Source organism: Megalops cyprinoides, chromosome 19 (assembly GCF_013368585.1).
Source record: "Megalops cyprinoides isolate fMegCyp1 chromosome 19, fMegCyp1.pri, whole genome shotgun sequence".
Taxonomy (NCBI): domain Eukaryota; kingdom Metazoa; phylum Chordata; class Actinopteri; order Elopiformes; family Megalopidae; genus Megalops; species Megalops cyprinoides.
In genome coordinates this window covers 23273453-23293701 of record NC_050601.1, presented here as the reverse complement: position 1 = coordinate 23293701, position 20249 = coordinate 23273453, and the positions used below count along the sequence as shown (strand labels likewise).

At 42.3% G+C, this 20249-nt stretch overlaps 3 protein-coding genes across 3 annotated transcripts; 2 read left to right on the top strand and 1 right to left on the bottom strand.

The window, feature by feature from the left end:
* The first annotated feature begins 1211 nt into the window (after positions 1 to 1211).
* eci1 (enoyl-CoA delta isomerase 1) lies at positions 1212 to 5988 on the top strand. Its single transcript, XM_036553240.1, has 7 exons — positions 1212 to 1314; positions 2140 to 2283; positions 3128 to 3255; positions 3483 to 3629; positions 4202 to 4323; positions 4842 to 5020; positions 5540 to 5988. Exons 1-7 carry the CDS (start codon positions 1272 to 1274, stop codon positions 5704 to 5706), a joined length of 930 nt encoding a protein of 309 aa, XP_036409133.1. The 5' UTR covers positions 1212 to 1271; the 3' UTR covers positions 5707 to 5988.
* A 99-nt stretch (positions 5989 to 6087) lies between these two features.
* On the bottom strand, positions 6088 to 10028 carry dnase1 (deoxyribonuclease I). Its single transcript, XM_036553246.1, has 8 exons — positions 9888 to 10028; positions 9328 to 9416; positions 8956 to 9042; positions 8614 to 8729; positions 7605 to 7717; positions 6967 to 7121; positions 6791 to 6884; positions 6088 to 6388 (listed from the first exon to the last, which is right to left on the bottom strand). Exons 1-8 carry the CDS (start codon positions 10026 to 10028, stop codon positions 6335 to 6337), a joined length of 849 nt encoding a protein of 282 aa, XP_036409139.1. The 3' UTR covers positions 6088 to 6334.
* Positions 10029 to 11389: 1361 nt separating this feature from the next.
* Positions 11390 to 17310, top strand: LOC118795073 (uncharacterized protein C7orf26-like). The gene is made up of 7 exons (XM_036553431.1): positions 11390 to 11497; positions 12397 to 12590; positions 12926 to 13147; positions 13576 to 13741; positions 15241 to 15741; positions 15839 to 15878; positions 16941 to 17310. Exons 2-7 carry the CDS (start codon positions 12399 to 12401, stop codon positions 17092 to 17094), a joined length of 1275 nt encoding a protein of 424 aa, XP_036409324.1. The 5' UTR covers positions 11390 to 11497; positions 12397 to 12398; the 3' UTR covers positions 17095 to 17310.
* The last annotated feature ends 2939 nt before the right edge of the window (positions 17311 to 20249 follow it).

Below are 20249 nucleotides of genomic sequence, written 5' to 3'. Positions count from 1 at the left end.
TCATGATTTTTCAAGGATCTTGAAGCACTTTACAGTTATGGGGGCTAATCTCACCTGAACCACCAGTGTGTAGCACCTGGCTGGCTGAAGAACATCAGACATTTTGTAGCGTAGCATTCACCATACATCAGCTGACACGGAGAGGGAGGGATTTACGCAGCCGCTTAAACTGGGGGTGATGAGAGGGCCATTTTTACAGAGCCTGATTAGGAGTTTGGTCAGGGTGCCAAGTCTGGCCAAGTTCTCTGTATGTAGGGTGGTCTTTCTGCCAGTAAGTAATTAGTTTTGTCTAGTTGTCCTGTTTTTTTATTATTTAATTTTAAAACATCTATTTTTACTACTGTTGGGGTCAACAATATGCTAACTCCTGTTCACATATTATACATTATATACATATTTGCCCCACATATGCTCGCAAAATACTACACTGTACAACAATGGGTATATTTAAGAAGTGTCAGTTTGTTGGAGAAAAAAATACAGAATGCAAGAAAAAAATAATGAGGGTTGTAGGAAACCCTTAGTACCAATGTCAAAATACAACTGTAGACAAGTGGGGTGTTTGTGATTTGGTCTACAATACTCTATATCTCTATAAACTCTAAAAAAAAAAAAAAAGTAAAAAGGCAAAAGCTAGTTTCATCTCAACGAATGACTGGAAGAAGTTTCCGAGACCAGGGTTCCCAAATTGCAGGTGGCCACATTGTCCAAACCTCTAAGTGAATCGTGCATGGTGACATATTCTCGGTAAAATGAACAATCAGACACCATCAACATTGCAAATACTGTATGTCATCGCAAAGATTTCAAGCTTGAACTTGTTGACTAATATGTATCAGACCTTTGACATATTTATCAGCGGCTCTTCTGTGGCTACATGAGACACCATGTAGTTATAGCGACAGCATATTCGTGTCGGTCGCATGATTTTCAATAAAGCAATCTCATGAAAGGTAAAACGCCGATTTTATGCAGTAACTGCTCTTACGCCGCCACTGTTCTTTACTCCTTGATATCACGGGAGCCGCCTTTCGGATTGGACTCAGGGTAACACCAATCAGGGACCATCCACTCCCGTTTTGATTTCCCACAATTTTGGAAATCGAGTGGCTGCTCGTTCTCGCCCTTACGTCAGAACAGGACCAAGATCAGGAGATCCAATCAGACAGCAAAAGATGTGACCGAAAACGCAAAGCACGCCTCTTTTCCTGTTGCGGTACGAACGCAGAAACACATCCCGGTGTCAGGGTCATTACCGCGACCAAAACGAAATGGCAGCAGTGCTGAGGCGGTCTGCAAAGTACAGTCTCTCGGGTGCGTAAAACGAATTTATGCATATTATGCTTATGCATTAAATGATAGATAGAAATTGCTTTGTTATGCAGTGCATTGAAAACAGATCGTCTTGCTTCTCTTCACTGTTTGCCGGCCAGTTAGCGAACTCGGATCCGAATTGGAACAAAGGTCATGAGTGAAATCTGTTTTCATGTCGCTATCTAGCTGGTTAACTAGCCAGCAAGCTAACACGTATGCTGTAGTAGGAATGCGTAGCTAGCTGTAGCATTTATAGATAATTGATTATTGCAGCTGAAGGTAGATAACGATCTAGAAAAGTAGCAAGCTTACTACTTAACTATATCCGCGAGAAGCACGGGCCTATGTGAACCATGAATGGAAAGATACCAGCTACGTAGACAGGCGCCAGCTGGATAGTTTGCAACCGAAGTTTCTTTGCCAGCAAGAAACCCCGGAAAGTCCACCAGACAGCTAAATAAAGTAGCTGGTTAGCTAATCTACCGTGGATTTTAGTATTCAAAACGTCTAAACTAACTAAGCGTAAACTAAGGCTAAATGGCAGTCAGACTGATGTTTCAGCTCTTAGAAGTCTGCTCGTTGTTTAGCAGTCTTTGTAAAGGTCTTACGATGTCATGATGGGTTTAGGAAACTAGCTGAAACCTTGCTCAACAAGAGGGCTATAGTTTTCTTTGTAGTTAGGGAGCTATATCGTATGAACAGTGAGAAAACATAGATGGCACTAATTAGTTGGCTCGTTAGCGGTGCGGTTAGAATTGTTTTTCATCAGTAGATAGTTAGCAAGCAGTCGTTTCTTATATATTTTTTCTAAATTAATGTTTTCAGGGAAACTGACCCCGTTTGCTGGACCAGTGACTGCTTTGCACAGCCGGAATGAGAGAGGTCGCACTGCATTGTCATGTCTTGTGTCGAATCAGAGAAATTCCTCATCGGTCTCTAAAATTAAAGTGGACTTGGACAGTAACACAGGTAAAAGTCGTGGGGTCGCCGTGTTTCCGCTAGCTACATGACCTTGAAATGGACAACTGCGACACTAATATTAATGTCCCTGCCAGCCTGTGGCACTTTTAGCCCAGTTTTAAGACCTTGCCAGTTGCCACCGACATCACTAAGGACTTTAATCGTGCACATAAATCACCATGCCCTGATAAATGGGTCAGAACGTACACATTCATGGAGGTTTTAGTGGTATTTTAGTGGACATTCTTTAAATTCATTACATTCTTGTCATTTGCCAGACACTCGTATCCAGAGTGACTCACATAGGCTACAGTTTTAAATGCTATCCATTTATACAGCTGCATATTTATTGAGGCAATTCTATGTTAAGTACCCTGCCCCAAGCGTACAACTAGCAGCCTTTTGGTTATAAGCCACAGTGCTGCCTTTAGAATGAATCAGTGGGTATTTGTGTAAGGAACAGACATGAATTTGAATTTACTCAGATGGACTTCAGTGCACTTTGTGAAAAGTAAGAGTATAGGTGAAGTTTCTGAGTTCCGTTTGGGAAAGTACAGATCAATTAAGGCATGAAATTACATTACATTACATGTCAATATATGTAAACCACAAACAAGTCCCAATAATACCCCATCCACAACAATTAGAGTTTGTGCAACCAAAGGCAGTAAAATCTCCAAATCATGACTGGTTGGAATGCCAAAGCGACTTCTTGCTAAAAGAGAACCAGAAATTGTGCCACCCTACCCATTCGTCAACGCAAACACAGTAGGCTTGCTAAAATGGAACCTGTGAGTTAGCGCTTAGCACTTAGCTTAGTGGCTGAGAGCGCTGCATGTTGTCTGTGATCCAGGAATTGCTGTGATGACACTTCAGAGCCCGCCTGTAAATAGCCTCAGTCTGGACTTCCTGACGGAGTTTGCCATCAGCCTGGAGAAGCTGGAGATGGACAGGGGCTGCCGGGGTCTAGTCCTCACCTCAGTGAGTCACCTGGGGTCATCTGGCGTGCTGCGCGTCCTTTTACAGTACTTACTTTAATGTGACCTTTCACCTCTCAACTTTAGCCCACTTTACTGTGTGCAGGTGAAAGTTGAGGTGAAAATTGCACGTGTCATGTGATAGGGGTCATTTTTCATCCAACTGAATGCTCACTGTTTGTGCATGGGGGGTTGTGGTTGTTAATGTGGCCGTGTTGTGGTGTGACGCAGGCCCTGCCAAAGATCTTCTCCGCGGGCCTGGACATCATGGAGATGTATGGGAAGAGCCCGGAGCGCTGTGGAGAGTTCTGGAAGGCTGTGCAGGAGATGTGGCTGAAGCTCTACGGGTCCAACATGGTGACGGTAGCAGCCATCAACGTGAGTGTGGACCACCAAGCGTCATATCTACTGGCATCTGTGGAGAGTAGTGGTTAGGGAACTGGACTGGCAACCGGTAGTTTGCAAGTTTGGGTCCTGGGCAGGATGGTGCTGTTGTACCCCCTGAGCAAGATGCTCATCAGAACTGCTTCAGTAAAATATTACGTAACATGATCATTTGGCAGAAGCTCTATCCAGAGTGACTTACAAGATGTGAATTCAAAGTGCATAAAGTGGCATGAAAAGTTGTATGAACAGGACATTACTAACGACATATGAACAAGTGTCAGCACCAAAGCAGTGTTGAGATTATAAGTGCATATGCCCTTCCAACAAAATGGTAACACATGCCCTGAAGTAAAACTTATGATATATAAACTTAGCATATAAAATTACACATGCTTGGGACTAAATATCATCCTGGGAGCTTTTGTGAATTATGTGTCAAATGTAAGCACTGTGAGTCAGCATAGAATAATGGCATCTGCTGGGCAAATATTAATAGGGTGTTACATCCTCCTCTTGTTGTTATTATTGTATTGTTACTGTTTTGCTTCATCTGTGTGTTCCAGGGTTCCAGCCCGGCAGGGGGCTGCCTGATGGCTTTGTCCTGCGATTATAGGATCATGGCGGACAACCCGCGGTACGGCATCGGCCTCAACGAGACGCAGCTGGGCATAGTGGCCCCCTTCTGGTGAGAGGCCACAGTGTGCTGGAGAAGGGCTGTGTGCGATCCCCGTGACATAAACACTTACACACAACCGGTGGGACTTTAGCATGAAGAGAAGGCTGCAGCAGGGAGAATTAGCTGCAGCATGGGCAAGTTTTAATCCAGCAGTGACCGCACATGTATTTGTTCAGTTGCAAGACATCTTTATGTCTTACTTTCGTTTGACTGATTCAAAGGGGCCTGTCCTCTTGAACATTTTGTGTAGCTTGCCACATAGTTTTGTGTCAACTAAAATAAATAAGTCCTTGGGAAAGGTTCCTGTTTTGGAAAAGGGCACCCCCAGGGAAAGGGTTTAGTCAGTTGGTCCAGGCGTACAGGTGCGGCTGATTGGCTGCCCAAATTCAACAATGCAGCAGCCATCCAACCAAATGCTTCCCTGGGTTTCACATACTCATTGGGATAACTGTAGCTGCCTTTGAGGGCACTGTGTGGCATGAAAAGCATCGTAGTGAAGTAACGTTTGGGTCTCATTGCGCACACAGGTTTAAGGACACCCTGGCGAACACAGTGGGGAACCGGACGACAGAGCTGGCCCTGGAGCTGGGCCTCCTGTATAGCGCCCCGGAGGCTTTGAAGATTGGCTTAGTCGACCAGCTGGTGCCCGAGGACAAGGTCGTGAGCACAGCGATAGAGAGCATGGCAAAGTGGTTCGCTATCCCAGGTCAGAATCCCTTTCGTTACGTGGGTGTGACATTTCAACGTGTATATTTTCCTACCCCTGAAACCACACAAGTGACAGCTAACAGAATAATCTGGTCGTAACCTTGCATTGGATATAAATTACAACAGCAGCAGGAAAACCTTCTCTTGGAGCAGTGGTAAAACTGTCTGCACCAGCCCCTTAATTTCGTGATTTGGTCGATTTTTAGTTTCTTAACAGATCAGGGGGAACGTGCATAGCTAGCAATGTATACATTATTCTTAAAATGTGAGGTCAGGATGCATGACAGCTTAGTTGCACTGTGCCTTAAACTTGATCCACGTCCATTTGTGCTCCAGGATCGGCTCCAGTGCTAGCTCGAGGCTAAAAAGTATTAAAAATTTTGGACAGACTGGATGTTTGAACCTGAAGGAGAAGTATATTTACAAATGGAGCTGTGTCTTGAAGCAGTCTGAGGCTGTCCCACAAAGCCGCTCCAGTACTTGTTTTGTTTTGACGTGCTCGATACTTTGTTCCCAGACCATGCCCGCCAGATCACCAAGTCCATGATGAGGAAACCGACCATCGACAAGCTACTCTCCAGCAGGGAGTCAGACATCAACAACTTTGTCAGCTTCATCACCAAAGACTCCATCCAGAAGTCTCTCAGGATGTACATGGAGAGTCTGAAGAAGAGGAAGGCGTGAGGGAGGGGTGGGGGAGGGGACGGCGCCGCTGCTACTGTGACTGTCACCGCACTGTCACCCTGTCACACATTCTCTCTAGTACCCTTTGTTTAAAGTGTGAAAATAACCCTTTCCTTAAAGCATTACCTTTTGATTAATAAGAAAAAAAAGTAGTGTTGAAGAACGACACGCACTTCTTTGCTCTCTCTGAAGGCCATGTTTTTAACATGTCTGTCTCAGTTCTTACTGTTTGCAAGTAAACTTTTTGACACAGCTGCAGAGCCTGAAGTTTTGAAAGCACACTACCGGTCATAATTCAGATATAGTTAATAGGTTGCTAAGTTAATGAGTCTGTAAAACATGACGCATTGCGCAGATTTAGTAGGAAAGACACTGAAACACTGTTGCAGCTCAGTAACATTTAGGAGATTATGCTGAATGGACCTCAGTTTCAGTTTTTCTCTCTACAAACTGTCTGATTTCAAGATTTTACACAAACAGGCAGAATATTTGCTTTCATTCATTTATTCGTCATCAGCATTAATCACATGCTTCTCATTGGAGGAATGGCGTGGCCTTATTCATCGATTTGATTGGTTGCCTGTGCAAAAAAAAATGCCAGGATGTTGATTTGCCAATCGCAGCGTCCTCAAGGCCCAGACAGGAGGACTTCAACAGGGAAGTGATCACTCACTGCCAGAGCCTGGACCAAGAAGAGACGGGTAAGGACACATATGGGTAAGGGTAGAGCCCCACACACAGTACTGCAGTCATGTCATTTATATTATCTTTGCTTAAAAGGCAACTTGAGTTGGAAACCTTAACCAGGGAAGTTTTGTTGTTGGGCATAAAAAACATTGAATGGCCTCTTTGTAGGTCATTGGTGTGTCCAGCATAAAACTTCCCCAGGGTTTTTTTTCTCAGCTATTGCTTGACACTAGAAATTATTAACAATTCATTAATAAATTCAGCTCAGAATTGATATAAGGACTAAGTGAAGTAGTTTTTTTAGAGAGCAGCCCTTGGGGCTTTGTAAGCCACTGTCTGTATTCAAAGTGATGCAAATTTTTTCAATACATGTTTGGGGTCAGTTGAATAGACTTACCCAGTCAAGGCTTAGCTTCAGGGCTGTCATGTAGTTGTAGACCACAGCTGACCTGGGAACAGCAGCGTTCATCATGGGCGTCGTAGCCACGATCCTGATTCCGAGAAAGAACTGCTTGAGCTCCTGAGCTCCAGGATGGAGGAATTTATCTGGCTGACATTGACTACAGTGCTTACCGGTCATAAGGGCAGTTCGTGTGCCCAACGGTGGTGTCGGTGGTGTCTGGGATCAGCCAGTGGAAAGCCTTGTCTGTGTACAGCCGAATCTGTGGCCACTCAGAGTCCAGGACATAGTTACAGCCAGCATTGAAGTCTCCCAACAGCAGGATGTTCTGGGGGGTGGGCGGAGTGATTAATTATTATTATACTTGGAATAATTGTCATTGTTATTATGTCTTTAATGAACGGACTTCATTTTGAATTTCATCCATGGATGCCAGGTGATAATTTTGCTTGTGTCCAGTGGCCAAAAGGAAGCCATAAATTCAGTTTAACCACAGTGGTGCGTTGTCTGGTCTAACATTTGTAGAAATGTGGTAATTGCTTACTCAGAGTTACTAAAGCAGCACAGCGGTTAGCATAAAGATGATCAAGCAACCGCTGGCTTAAAAAGTAGACATGGAACCTAAGCAGGAGATATGCTGATTGCTGCTGTTAGAATAAGCTGGTCTTGTAACGCACACATGTCTTCAGGCAGCCTTAGAGTATCCCTGAATGATCGATTGTGAATGCCGCCATTCAGCCCTCTTTCAGATGGCTTGTATGGAGTGCTGAATATGAAAAGGTGGTGATGGGATCGTGAGTGACACGCTCACATCGGTATTCCAGCGGGCTCTGGTATAGGCGGCGACGTCGTAGAGGGCGTCGATTTCCTTCACCGCATCATCAGGGGATGTGTGCTGAGGAATGAGGGCGAAGTCACGGATCGCTGGAAGGGGAGGGCACAGACGAGAAAGGGGTGGGGTTTTGTTTTAAACGGGCCCCACCAAATGTGCTGGAAGTGTCCCTACCCTGGTCATGTGACACATTCTTTTCTAGGTTTTGTTAAATTTTATTTGACCTTTTAAAAGGAAGGTCAACTGAGAAATAATTCCTCATTTACAGTGCTATTGTTCCAATATACCAATTCACTCTAGTCTTGTGTAATCATGTTTTATTCATCTGATGTGGAAAATAATATAAAACTCAACAATATGAACAATATGAACTATGAAGACTATTTGCTATGATGACTGACCCAGTCATGCATTTAGAGGGGGGTCTGGCTGCAGGATGGATCTTAAGTCAGGGGCTGGAGCTATTTTTGTAGGCCTCAAGTCAGACGATTGTGTGCCCATTTTATTAAAACGACTCAATGTTGTAATTGTGTTCAGTATAGAACAACACCCTGTATGGGCTTGTTTTAATCCCTTCATGATCTTGATGAACACAGTGAAGTCATTTACGAAAACTTCCATAGCCTCTGGCTTAATTCACCTCTAAGGAGAGCTCAGGCGGTGAGATATACTTCAGCATTGATATTGCTAGCAGGAAGTCTTGCTGTGTACAGGAACAGGAAATGGTCTGTCCATGGGGTGATGTAAACACACTATATTGTCCATGAGGTTAGGTTGGTGTGCTTCACATTTAAAGTTCTGTCTCTGCTGTTGTTGAAGCTCAAAGTGTTCTGAATTGCTGATCCACTGAGTGTTGTTGGGGCATGGTCTAAAACATCTAAAATGCCCATTGCTAGCAGAGCAACGCAGATGGGACTGAAACCTAGATGAAGAATGTAAGGAGCGCAGGAGCTTATTATCTGTCTGTAATAGAGCATCTGTGACGTACCTGAATATTTTGATGAAAACATCACAACAAAGGGCTCCCGGTTGAAGGTGTCTGTTCCACAGGGTTCGCATCCATCATCGAACGTGAAATTCTTGGCCACAGACACCGTCTCCTCTCTCGGTGAAGGAATCATTGGATATCAGTGACTGGTGGAAGGCCACAAAGCCTAGTTGCTTTTACTAAGAACATTAAAAAATAATAGCAACTGCAGCATTGTAGGTGGCAGTTAAAAATTCTGTATGTTTTAATAATGAATGCATAGCGAAGTTATCTGCCTAGATATAAATAATTGAAAGTGCCTTTTAATATCCTGAGAAAGCGAACAATCCAGGTGGTTTTTACCTGTAAAGGTAGAGGTACCTCTCCTTGTAAGTGCTTCTACCTAGTGGTTCGCTGACTATGTGCTGGTACACATAAGGTGAAGATCCCCTGGGTGGAAAAATACAGAAGGAACAGTATCTAATTGTTACCCTTTATTTTTGGCAAGCACGTTGGCTGAAAAACAGGTCCTTTTCAGTAAGGACCAATAGGAGGGCATCGAACAAGTAGGTACGGGTACAGATCAACAGGTACAGATGTATATCAACAGAGCTTTGACCTTGTACATAAAAACGTTAACTGTTGTAAGTGGGTAAAATTAAATGCTATGTAATGAAACTGTTAGTCCAAGAAATGGAGGAGTGCAAGGCATAGCGAAACTATTAATGGGCTTACTTGTTCACATGCTGCATCAGCTTCTTGGTTGCAGACAGATCACTGTCTCTCACCTCTTGAATCAGTACAATGTCATACCTGTGAACTATCTGTGATGGAGGGAAAGAAGAATACATCCCTTCAGTATGGTCGTTGCGTAGACTACAGTAGACTATTAGTTCAAGATAATAGATCTGTAGGTGTTACCAATAAGTGACAATGAAATGAGAGGGAAGAGACTGATAAAATAATAAAATGGATGAGGAAAATGCATGAAAAGAAATTTGTGGTATCTGAAATGATTGCATTTAAAAATAAAGCCCAATTCACCAAAGCAGTGTCATTGAGTCTTTGTTACTCTAGGTGAGGTATGTATAAACTTTGCCATGGTAATAGAAAGAGAGAGAGAGCATCTTTGCATGCAATATTGTTGCACATCTACAAATAAAATGATTAGTAAAAACACGTAATGGAGAAAATATGGTGCCTAATGGAAAAGAACAACTGCATGCATTTGTCCACGAGGATTCAGTCTCTTACAAACCTTCGAGTGTTATGCATTTAGGACTCAAGTGACTCACCTTGACGACGATGTCCATCAGGGTGGTGTTCGATGCTTTTTTGTCACCAAACGACCTGATGTTGAAGGCACCAATCAGCAAGGAGCCCGCGGCCAGTTCCACGCTGGCCAGGGTCAGCACGAAAACGCAGATGATCTTCATCCTTAAACAGGAATTAGTAGAACACAAATAGAAAATGGGAACAGATTTGTTACAACCTGTAACAGGTAGAGACCAAATGTTTTCAGTTCCAGTCAGATCTCTTCCTCAGGGTAATGGAAATTTCCTCTTATACAGGCAAGGGTAGAGGTGTCGTGTCTTTCGGCAAGACATTGCTAGCAACGTCCCTTCTGTAATGGCTTTTAAGATTGCAATAACTGTGCTTCCAGTATCACTTTTCATAGTGCCAAACCTTCACAATACCCTTCTACAGTCCTCTAGAATGTTGTTTTTACATGAGATTATTTTAATTTCCTTGCTTTGCAGGTGCAGTAGAACATTTTTAAGGGCATTTGTCTGTTAATAATTGCCTTGCTTGAACAAATATATCTGGCAGGCCTGAATCACAGTGAAAGGAAAGGAGTACCTACCTGCCAGGGTGTTCAGCCCTTGACTGTGTTCTCAGTGATGAAGAGATGGCCCTTCACTGCTGTTCTTTATATACTCCTGCCAGGATTGCAGAAGAGCAGCCCTTGCTAGAGCTTGAGGATCTTGGTTGTTGTGTGGATATTCACGACGAGCGTGTGAATAACTCCCCTGTGCAACAGATTTGAAAGGCGGGGGAGGGGGGGGGGGGGGGGGCTGGGCAGGCGGCTGGGCTGGGCTAGGCTGGTGGAGGCAGGTGATAGTAGAATATGTTCATGTGCAAGAGGCAGAACTTCAGAAGGCAACCAAAATAGACACAAAATAAACAGGAGAAACAAACATGAAAAGTTGTTTGTGTGGTGCTGAAGTGATGCTGCCAAATTCTGGCATGCTTTAGACCTTGACAATCATGCAAGTTGGTGTTCCAACACAGCATGCATTAAAAATGCCTTCATTTGTTAATAAAACATTAAATGTAAGGAAAACTTAGTCGAGTATTACAAATATGAATCAGTATTACAAATATTATCATTATTATATTTTCGGTTTCAGACAAGTAATACATTTTGATGGTGATATTATTATATATAGTAAACTTTGACCCCATCGGCAATCCAAAAACCAAGAGCTAATTTGAAAAAAAAAAAATCTATTTGGAAATATTAGACACCCTTAGTATATTATTGATAAGACATTGTTATCGTTTCATACATCGCGGCTTCATGGATTATGCTGTTTTGATACATCAAATCCGATACATTAAAACTATCTTTAAGAATTCTAAATTAATTTCGTTGCTTTATTTTGTAATTACTATATAACGAAACGCGAGAATACTGTACTTACACGTATCAACGAACTGTTTCTCATTTACGCGTGTGCAAAACGGTTTGTCCTGCAGGGCCACCATACTCTACGTGATGAAGCGGTTGCTAGCGGGACTGGTGAAACCGAAGTACAGTATAGTGTTTAGCTAGTTAAGTGGTTGTTCTTTCACAAAATAGTCAACAGTTGTGCACGGCCTGGAGATGTCAGATATAAATAAGGTAAGACGATTATGCAGCATATGTCGCCAGCTTTATGAGTTGGCTAAATAAAATAAACATCAACACAAAGCATGCTGGTTGTAATGGAACGGTAGCAAAATTGTGTCAGGATGAATTTTGAATGGGAAGAGTTAGCTGTTTTAGTCTCTCTAAGCGATCAGAGATTTCGCAAGATACGTAGTTTGCTGTGTAGGAAGCTAGCAGGTTAGCCAGGTAAGTGGAGAGGTATTCAGTTGGAATCTTGTCGTTGTCGTGTTATTTTGTTATCGTAACCATATGTAGCGAGTTGACTCGCTTGCTAAGACAAGATAGTATAATGACAGCTAGGTGTTGATGCAAAACAACAGGTTGCTTGCTAGCGAACTCCGTAACAGATTTACCAGAGAGAATATTTTCCAAAAAGGACTAATAAAGCGTCAGAGAGCAGTGGCAGCTAGTAATTCTGAATGTGAAGAAGTGAAATAATAGTTAAAGATCGCAAATGTATATCAGTTTGAGATCAGAATTCTATTAGTCCTCTGTGTTTTCAACGGTCAAAGCCCTATAATGCAACCTACAACACAGATGAATAAAGAAAAGCATTTGAAATACAGAAGATCGAACGTTTATGTCTTGAGCATTTATTCACGCATTACAACCAGCTTTATAAATTTGATTTTAGAGTGAGGTTTTCTACAAAATGTGTTTGAGTTAATTTTAGAGACTTTCGGAATCATAGTGTTGGGTACCAAAATGTAGGCGAAAGTGTACTCAAATGGGTTTTCAAATCTGCAGTCAGGCGTGCCCTGCACTTTGCATTTCTCGGTTGATTGAATACAACCGAAGATTCATTCTGAGTAGTATCTTTCTTGAGGTCTTCTGTTTATTAGCAATGTGCAAATCTCTTCCACACCCGACAGGCATGACTGATATCCGCCAGTCCCTCCTGAGGCGCGATGCGCTGAGCGCCGCCAAAGAAGTGCTCTACCACCTTAACATCTACTTCAGTGGCCAGCTCCAGAACGCCGCCGGCCCCGCAGTGGACAACGCCAGCGTCGAGCTGGTGGATGAGTTCATTTTCCTTATCCCCAAAGACCGCAATGCACCACGAAAAGTAAGGCACCTGCATTTTGTGAGTGATAACGACGGCACAGGCGTGCGTGCGTTGTAAGTGCCTGTATGCACTACGTAAGCAAGCTCCTTGGCTAGTTTCTGTGCGCAGCAGTTTGAATTCAGACCTTTTGAGCAGCCATATTAATTTGTATGTTTGATGGATTAATATGATTAATATGTTTGATGGATTATCTTAATCTGATTCAGTGAAACTCAGTCACCCATAGCAACTGTCCTTGGGCTGGGGTATGGAAGTAGGGTTGGGGGGAGGGGGGGTGTTGTTTACCCCATATGTGATTTTGTTTGTTTTTGTGTCTGTGACCCCTTGTCCCACAGAAGATGAGCTCTCTGCAGGAGCTGCAGCTTCTGGAGGTCATGTGCAGCTATTTCCAGGAGCAGAGCAAAGATTCACTCCGGCAGGTCGTCTTCTCTGCCCTCTTCGTCCCCCAGGGAAACGAGACCGACGGCTGCAGGATGTCCATGCTGGGCAAGCTGGTGTCCATGGCCGTTGCCGTCTGCAGGGTTCCCATTCTGGACTGTGCCGCACTCTGGCTCCAGGTTTGCCCAAACCAGCTTCACAGTAACTCTACATATAACCATAGTGGGCCTGTGTTGAAAGCTGTTGAAATTAGATAATTAATACCTTAATCCTAATGAACTGGGCAGGTTTTATTGACAGATATCCTTGTACTTTGCACCTGGTATCCTTTGAGTAAGTTGTCTTTGTATGCCATCATTTCTGCCTGTCAGTTTTAATGCTTTTTATATAAAATAGGTTTAGCCTTACGAGGTTGTGTAATGAGAACTGAATCTGTTCCAGGGGTACTGTTCTGTTTACCCTCAGTCATGAGAAAAGTAACAGGTGAAGTCCTCCAGATAGGAAGGCCAGGTGTTGGCAAGGCTGCATGCAGGTGCTTGTTTGAGGAGTGCTTTTTTAAAAGCCCTTTTCCTGCTGCCGGTACATTTCCATCACCTGTCCATCTCAGAGGACCAATGCCACCCACTGCGTGCGGCTCGCCAAGGTCCTGGTGGACGACTACTGCGGGTCGGTGCTGAGCCCAGGTCAGGCGCTCCAGCACATCGTCACAGTCAGCCCCCTGTTCTGCTGCCAGCTCATCACGGCCGTCACTGCCCTCTATGACCTCTCCACAGGTATGTAAAATGATAACCCTCTCCCTCCTTTTTTCTTTTTAATGTCCAGTTTAGTTGGATTTACATGAAATTCATGCTTGGCAAGTATTACTGAGTTTGTGAAAGGGCAGCTAGGATAGTCGTCTGATAAAAAAAAAAAAAATCAGTAGTTTGCTCCGTCAAAGCCATCTAATATGTATGTCAAGCTGGCGATTTATGTTGATGTTAAGTCAGAAACAAAGTCATTTTTGAAAATGGACCTCAGGGAAAGTGTTTGGATGGACATGGGAAGTAAATGCGTAAGTATATGTAAATGCTGCACATGTTCAAGCAAACACTTTCCCTGGGCTTTTTTTTGCAGAGCAACTAGTGCCTGGTAGAACATTAAGAGAATGTGAACTAATTTTGCTCTTTAAAAAAAGGGAAGATGTGAATTTCTCATTGTCAACAGAGTACTTAATGTTTTTGTCCTTCCCTTTGCCCTTCAGTCACAATGGGTCTCTCATAGTGTGAGGCAGTAGCAATACTGTTACAATATACCTGTGGGCCAGAGATGGCCCTAGGGTTGTGATTAGAAAGGAAAATGGACTGGGTAACATTCCACAGAACAAGTTCATCCATTCCTTGGATCCTGTGTAAATAATGTTCATATTCAGACTATTAAATACATCCCCTAAATACGTGACATTTGTCACATTCTTCTTCTTTCCTTGCTGGTGACATGTCAATGAGTTCAGTGTTTGTGATCTGGTCATTCCATAGTTCCATAGTGTGTTGGTGGGCCAGTAGGGGGCGCTTTTTCTCCTGGTCAAAGTGCATTCACTCCAGTACAGTGATGTAGGGCTCTGTGCTTTAGGATATGCTGTCTTTTGAATGAGGTGATAAATTGAGGTTTTGGCTCATAATGTGCTCTAAAATATCACTTGACACTTACCGAAAGCCTTCACCAAATTCCCAGTCTAGCCAGCTCCAAACTCCTCCCTCCTACTCCTGATTGGCTGCACAGTCCCTTGTGTTCCGCACTAGCCTTTGTTTATCCATGTCATCACTGTGAAAGGGAAATTAGTTCCCCGTTGGCTGTCATGGCTAACTGAAGGTCGCATAAATATTTTTTTCTTGGTGGGCTAAATGCTAACATCCTCTTCCTCTGTGGATTGAAAGGAATCTGAGTATCTGCTAAAAATGTCCCTGTTCCCTCGTGACAGCTAAGTCACTCATCTCAGCCAATTGGATGCTTTGACATAATGCATCACAAAAAATGTATTTGCGTGTATCTGACACGCTTACCTTCCCAAGTACTGTATGAAAATCCAGTTCTGTCTACATAATAACTGACATTTGCATTCCACTATTACCTTTCAGCAGAAAATGAATGAATAGGATCAATGATTCATCTAATTTTATGCAGCGTTTTTAGGCTTTCCTACATGAATATTGATTAACAAGTTCCAGTACTGATTGGTCACCCCGTGGTCCAGTATGGGAATATTTGAATGTTTGATCATATCCCTGACATCCAGATGACTTGATCCCTTCTTCGGAACTGCTGGAGATGGTGGTCACCTGGATCTACGACGATCCCGGTCTGACCCTCCTCTCTTTCCTCAATGCGCCTGTCCCGCCCAGCCGAACCCCAGGCTCCTTGGACCTCACCCCCTTGCTGGGGCTCATTCGCTGGTGCGTCAAATCCCCTTTGGCCTGCAAGAGGCACCGAAACCTTTCCCCAATGGCCAGAGAAACCGCGGAAGGAGACGGGGGGCCGGAGTCCCTCTACTCCAAGCTCCACCTCAGCGTCCTGCAGAATCTCATGCTCTTGCAGGCGCACCTGAAGGAAAATGACCTGTACGGGCGCCTGGGGATCCTGTCGGTTGAGCAAGTGGCGAAGCTCGTCGGGGAGTTAGCCAGGCTGGCTGACGAGCTGAAACCTCTCAATGCTGCCAAAGAAATCGAGCTCTCCCTGAACAGGCTGGCTCAGTTGCTGCAGGTCGCCATGGCGGCAGGGGCGCTGCTGTGCTCGAGAGGTGGGTGGAGCGTCTGTTTGTTACATGACACATCCATCCTATAACAGTCCTTCTAATCATGTCTTTACTATGTTTTTTTTTCTGTTCCGTTCATCAGAGGACCTGAGGTGTCTTTGTTCCAGACTGCCAAAAAACAAGTAAGGGTTCTCTGTTGTTGGATGTTGAAAAATGAAATGAGAAGACTTTTTAAATCATGTTTGAAATGAGAAACTAGGGTATAAAAAGGCTTGATTGTGCTGAGGAGACGTATAAATACTTCTGCCTTATAATCCAATCTGTGTTGGCAAGACGACCATCATAAATGCGGAGGCTGTGTCTAAGTTAACCCAGATGCCCGGTTTTAAGTGGCTATGCTGCCAGTTCTAGAATTTTTTTTGCTAAAACTGACAGCAGCCACTTAAAATGGCTCTATACTAATATTAATCCCCAAAAAGTACATTCCAATACTGAAAGACAGATTTCTACCTGGCAGACTAATGTAAATTGCATCAAATAGTGAGACTGTCTTTTGTATCCTCATTTCATTTCAGATCTGATTTAATTGACTTGACCTGTATGTTTAATCACAGACTTTTAAACTTTGATCTGTGGAAGGTGTGAATGGTTATGTAAGTGACAAAAAGAGACCTTTTTGACAACAAACTTGAAAATATGTGTGAACAGAATTACAATAGGGAAAATCGGAAACTCTCTAAAAATGTTTAACTATATGAAATCTTTCACATGCTTCACCACAGTTTTGGATAAATTTACAAGTACTCTGCAGTAATGAATACCACTGAGACCCACTTAATTGAACTAATGCAGCAAGTGTGTGTTTCCATCAGAAGTTCGATTAGTTCAGCTGCCTGGGGATAATAGAGTTAAGAGGAAATTAAAGGGAATATTAACCTGTATAACAAAATCAGACCCTTTATTATACAAACTTACAAAATTTAAGTTACACACTAACAATTTCAGGTTCAAGGACTTTTTTTACTGTTAACATTTATATTGCATGTCTCACATTGGGTGGAAGAATGCACAAAGTCAAAATGAAATTCTGACAGATGCATCCAGGCTTAAACATGGACTCCATTTCATAGCTGTGTTAACCCAGAGTCTAGGGGTTGAGGGGACAGTGCAGTTTAACCACCAAATGTGTGCTTTATGGTAACTGTGTCTTTTTACCTGTGCTTCTTTTTTCATTCCCCTAACAGCTTGCTTCAGCTGGTCATGTCAGGCCCAGCCCTCCAGCCAACTCACTCTGTGTTTTACCCTGCCAGTACCTCCTCGTCGCAGGGCTATCCTCCCCGGCTGACCCCTGTCACCCACCCAGCTCTCCCTTCCGCACACACAACGTTCTGCTCATAACACGCGCTCCCCTCACGGATATTTGGACCAGGGGTGGCCTGTCCTTACTGCTCCGGGCTCTAGCAGCAAGCTGTGCCTTATAAATGTGCACTGTGTGTTTAGAAGGGCAAAGGGGCTGGAGCAGGATAATGCATACAACCGTGTCAGTGCATTGGTTCAGTCTTCATCCAGTGAAAAATGCAGCAGTTCTTTATGAGCTGAAAAAATAGTAAAAAGAAGGCGATTGTTGAAATGACTGGACAGTGTGTTGTGATGTTTAATATTTCCTCTTTTTTCTACTTTTTTGAAGTAGAAATCCCTCTTAGAACATAGACTAATTAGCGTAAACTTACTTTTTAAAGATAAGTCTGTACCTCTTCTATACCTTGAAAAAACGGTACCAAAAGAAAACGTGTAAGGATTAGGAAAAAAATGGTTTTGAAATAAAAAAACACTTTTTATTAAATATTGTAAATATCATTCAGCATACCTTGGTTTAAACAAATTTAAATGATCCATTGTATTGCAGTTGGGTTAAGAACAAAAACCTGTGCATGGTGTGTGCATGTGTATACATTCGGGCTGTAGTCATGTATTTTCAAATGTATATACCTGCACATACATTGTCTAGTCTTTTAACATTTTAATTTGACCTTTTACAAGAGCTACCTGTGTCCTTTTAACATATTCCTATGTACCCCATTCATTCTCCAGTCATCAGTAAGCGCTTTTTAAACCTACAGCCTGGCAAACAGTAATACTCCATATTTGGGCCCCAGACACTGTTAAAAGTTGTATAGCACGTTGAAGGGACAAGCTCATTATTTACATTGTTTATAAATGTTTGTTACCACATTCATTATTTTCAAATAGAAAGGTGTGGCATGGATTTGAAATCAAAAGCACAGGTTCAGCCAAGAGTGTCTTGGCCAATGCTACTGATACGTTTTGACTTACTGTATTTTTTTTTTCTGATTGATTCGCAGCGCTGGGACTGTTTAAGAAAGTAATTTCTTGTGTTGGATGACTGTTAAGTAGTATCTGTATGAAAGAGGAATATGCTTTTTGCTGATAGGTTGTAATAAAGTTTTTAATAGTTATCATGTTTTTGACATTGTTTTTTTATTTTAGCCACTATATGTTCATGTTAGCTAGGGTAAATTGTTTATACATGTTATTGCCAAATTTAACCGTGCATCATTAAATAACTCAAACTGTACATTTAAATAATCTTATCATAAATCCAACAACTGGTCATGTAGCAAAATAGGTACAGTGTGAGCCAGGGGCGATTCTAGGATCAGACCTTTAGGGAGGCTCAGCCCCTAATGAGAATATGACATGCATACAGTGCCCTTAAAAAGTGTTCAGCCCCCTTGCTAAATCACTCATTTCACTGGATAACAATTCATACATTAGTATTTTTCTATATATGATATTTTAATATACAACAATAACACTTTTACTGAATTAGTAGTAAGTAACATGAGTTTTACACCACAAAATATTCTTTTAAGAAAATGAAAAATGGAAGATGCTGTTTGCAAAAGTATTCAACCCCTTTCACTTTGGAAAACCTCAATTCAATTAGGTACACAATGTTACCTTCAGAAGCAACGTAATTAGTTGGGTGGTCTATTGTAATGTATAATAATAATGGTTCGAATGTACTGTAAATATACCATAAAGCCCAGTTCTATCAGAATAAGAAACATTGTGACTACTTTAAAATAATAAAGTGCATCAATTAGCTCCTTAGCTGGCAACTGTGCAAGCAAAGTAGCTCAGAAAGCTATTTAGCCGATAATCACAGGCGAGCTACGTCAGCTAACGTTCTTTGACACTATTCACACCATGGAACTATGACCCGACACTTTGTAAGTAAGGAATAAACCACGACAGGGTGGTGTGATGCGTTAACCACCCTGAAGTGGTTTATTTCCATAGAACTGCACCGCCAGGAGTGGTTTACACCACGGCTACTTACCAAAGAAATAATTCAGCACTCATATTAAATTAGGCTACTATTTTATTATTTTTGAACAAAATATATATTACATTATGTGCACATCCGCAGAATATAGTCCGTTCATATAGCTAGCTTGACACATCCAAACCTTAAAATTTAATTATTTTAAAATGCACTATATTAGCCTACATTAAAAATACTAGATACACATCTTGGCTTCGGCTACTGAAACTACAGTAACTTAGCCTACTAACTAGAAACGTCTGATATACCCAGCTACACAGTGTCAGCTTAGCTGGTGAAGTGGGTGACGTTACATTCGTGTCCGTCATCTTAAAGGTAGGCCTACGTATGTGGACACAGTGACTATAAGCTACATCGTACTCATTTACTGAAATTAAATTGAACGTTTCCATTTATTGTAATAGTCTCAAAGTCCCCATTCTTGCCGAAAAGGTTAAATGTTATTTGTGAGAAATTCTCCATTTTAAGTGGCAAATGTCACGGTGTATTGGCGATGTCACTAGTTATGTTGTTGCTGTTAATTGTAACTTTATCTAATGTTATTAGGCTACAATATTTCCGATATGTTCGGTTGCAAATAGAATCTTCAGTAAAGTTGAATGAGCTTTCGTATTAATTTCGAACGGTGATAAGGCCATTCACTGGAAGTATTTCATAGCCGTGCATTATTACCGTGTATTTACTGGGAAATAATGCACACCCCTCCAGCCAACCAGAAACGAGTATTTGACCAAGCCGTGGTATAAACCTGTTCAAATAAAGTCATTTGAACCTATAATTGTTTGTCCCGTCTCTAGCAGACAAGCTCGCAAAATCTAACGTTAGAGGGCTAAAAATGATTTCAGATGATAATAATAATAATACTAATTAATAAATAGCCTAATTAATTTCTTCTTGGTCTTCTTTTTCTTCTTCTTCTTCTTTATTATTATTATCATTATTTAAGGGTGCTGAGATTAAATTTAGTTGTGCTTGAGCACCCCTAAAAAGAGTCTAAAATCGCCAATGGTGCGACCGCATTTTGAATACACTAGTTTATGTATGTGCATGCGAAAACTGGTCGACTGAACAAGGGAGCGATCCTTCCGAGCTGGCAGCCTCTAACCCTACCAATTGTCCCTGGTGCATAGCGCCAAACGGCGGACTTCAAGTTTATTATAGGTTTCCGTAAATACCCAAGTGT